This window comes from Aplysia californica, unplaced genomic scaffold (genome assembly GCF_000002075.1).
Source record: "Aplysia californica isolate F4 #8 unplaced genomic scaffold, AplCal3.0 scaffold00011, whole genome shotgun sequence".
In the NCBI taxonomy this organism is placed as follows: domain Eukaryota; kingdom Metazoa; phylum Mollusca; class Gastropoda; order Aplysiida; family Aplysiidae; genus Aplysia; species Aplysia californica.
Genome location: NW_004797281.1, coordinates 2,817,503 through 2,820,365, shown reverse-complemented (window position 1 = coordinate 2,820,365; position 2,863 = coordinate 2,817,503). Strand labels below are relative to the sequence as shown.

Below are 2,863 nucleotides of genomic sequence, written 5' to 3'. Positions count from 1 at the left end.
GCTAGCCTCTCAGTCTAGCCGAACTTAAGTACGGCTAGCCACTTCGTACAGTAATACCGTTTTTTGAGATTTGAACCTATGCACTCTGCAATGCTACCACCTGACCTTGTCCCCCCCCCCACACACACACACACCACTATCCCTTCTCAAAGACAAAGCGGATTAGACTTAACATGCATGTGGTGAAGTGACAGCTTGAGAGTGGAGGATAAGACTTGATGTGACAGCCTTTGGCTTGAGTTGAGGGGGTCAGGGCCTGGGATGAAGGGTCAAGACCTCGTATGAGTGCTTCCGGATTAGGTAGAGATGTTGCTTTGGTAAGAGTTTTACGACACTCGCAACTGCATAAGGTCATATGACCGCGCTTTAGGTAGTGAGAATGGCGGGATTCAGATTAAGAATAGGATTTTTTTTAAATGTTTTTGTTTCAAGGTTATGTGAATGAAAATTAAATACAATGGTGGCGAGTGAATAAAAATGTTGCTGATGGGGTTGTAAATACAGTCAAACCTGCCCTGACGGCCACCTCTATAAGACGGCCACCTGTACAAACGGCCACTTTCCATTTCCCCCCTTGCGTTTTTTCTAATTTAACTGTGTAAAACGGGCACCTGTCCAACGCGGCCGCGGCCACCATATTTTAACACACAACCCCTATCACTGCAAGCAATAACACCTGTCTTAGACGGCCACCTTAGTAACTCCATTACGTTTTGTCATAAATTGTGTTTGGCCCCTGGCGTTGTGGGCGAGCCGTCATAATTCAATCACCTGTCGTTGTTGTTAGGAAGTCCCTCCAGCCGATCATGTTTCGTAGGCCCCTCCCACTGTTGACCAATAGCTACCAATTTTCAGTTGCTGGTGAGGTAAGCGTGTGATCCCTCATAACCCATAAACCCCGCCCAGACCTCATACACAAATCGTAAGTGAGATGAATGGTCACTGTTTACCCAGTCTGTAACAAAGGACGTCAACATGAAGTTGTGACAGAAGCGTCGCTCGTTCTCCGAGTGGTGGCGACCCATGTGTTTGTTTTAACATGGCACTCGGTCTTCCTCTTCTTATACATTTCGTTTTATTGTCACCCTTGTGCAAAATCAGCAACAAAATAAAAATTACGAACAAAATACAAACCACCACCACCTCCACCAACAACCACAACAACAACAACAACAACAACAATGCGGCTACTTTCGATTGAACCACAGATGGGAATGGTTTGTTTTCTTCTTCTTGATCAGTCCTGCCTAAGACGGTCTCTTGTCTTATACGGCCACTTTTCTCCTTGACAATGGTGGCCGTCTTACACAGGTTTGACTGTAATTGTATCCCCTTCATTCCTACCAAAATAGCAAGCAATTGAAACACCACACCAACATTATTTTTCTGTACTAAAGGTGAGCCACAAGCATTTTGAAAACCACTCAGACGAGAAAAGTCGCTTTTGTTCCAACTCAACGTTGCCTGGCAATTAAGAACCGAGCCGTTTCACCTCTAATTTTTGCTGGTAAAAAAAGTCACTCTGGTTTCCTACGCCCGCTGTGACAACTTAAGACACTAAATCTAATCTAATTGGTTGTTAGGTTACTATCATTGTAAGCGGTGACAAGAGTGATTTGATAAAAGAGCAAGCGGCCACATTGATACAGTGCCTGCATCCATAACCGTTTCAACTTTATAATTCATCACCTATGAAACATTAATTTACCAAAGGAAAGATTTGTTATTTTGTTTTTATTCTGTTTTATTTCATTGTATTTTATTTTATTATTTATTTATTTATTTTTATTTTTTAAAGTATTTATGTTTGTTTATTTTTCTTTCGATTTTTTGAATTGAAAAAAAGTATTTATTTGCTTATTTTAGGGACCTTCAGAGCAACACTACACCCCACTTCTGATCAGATAGGCATTGATGTCGGCTTCGTGGCTCATAGGGTATCTTTTCTATTAAAAAAATATGTTTTGCGATCGCGTCTGCCAACAACTATTTGTGATTTAAATTTTCTTTCGTTAGTTCCTGGCTAGAATCGAGGCAAAAAGTTATTTTACCTCAGTTTGAAATGTTTCACTTCCCTCCCCCTTCCCCCCTCTCTCCTGGTCGTCCTCCTCTTCTTCGTCCTCGTCCTCGTCCTCGTCCTCGTCCTCGTCGTCGTCGTCGTCGTCCTCCTCCTCCTCCTCCTCCTCCTCCTCCTCCTCCTCTCTCAGTTCTCCTCTAGCTTCCTCTCTCTCTCTGTCTCTATTTCTCTTTCTTTCTCTCCATTCCTTATTTCTTTTTCTCTCTTTTTCTCTTCCTCCCATCCCTTGAGCTCCTTCCGTTTCTGTAAGCCAGTCTTGCTTTTCCCAGACACGAAATACATATCATGTAATAGTTTTTTTTTATCAGTGCGCTTCTCTTCACCCAAAATAAACCAAAACAAATAAAGCCAACCCTCCCCCCCCCTCACCACCACCCACCCTCAGAGTCGCTTCAACCCAAGCCTGTGTGAGCTATATGCCAAGCGGTTCAAACCCCTCAAGGTGTGCCGGACGGATTTTGCCGAGCTGTGCTCCCTCGCCAACATCGTGCCTCTACGGAAGGGCATGAGGTACGCTGTGGAAGGACTCACGCCGTGCGGAGAGAAGGTCTCCATGCTGCTGAGAGGGAGGTGAGGAGTAATTGTTGCTGCTGGTGGTGATGGTGTTGTTATTGTTGTTGGTGGTGGTGGGGATGATGTTGTTGTTGTTGTTGATGTTGGTGGTGGTGTTATTAGTGGTGGTGTTGGTGGTGGTGTTATTAGTGGTGGTGGTGGTGGTAGTAGTGGTGGAGGTTGTGGCAGTGGCGGTGATGTTGGTGGTGTTGATGTTGTTGTTGGTGTTGTTGT

General features: G+C 44.3%; 1 protein-coding gene across 1 annotated transcript in view; it reads left to right on the top strand.

Moving 5' to 3' along the window:
• The window catches only part of LOC101854461 (blood vessel epicardial substance-B-like), a 152,353-nt gene that overhangs the window by 144,894 nt on the left and 4,596 nt on the right, over nucleotides 1-2,863 (top strand). The window contains exon 4 of the mRNA XM_013083794.2: nucleotides 2,463-2,647. Coding sequence (XP_012939248.2) covers nucleotides 2,463-2,647 — 185 coding nt within the window. The remainder of the gene's footprint in view (nucleotides 1-2,462; nucleotides 2,648-2,863) is intronic.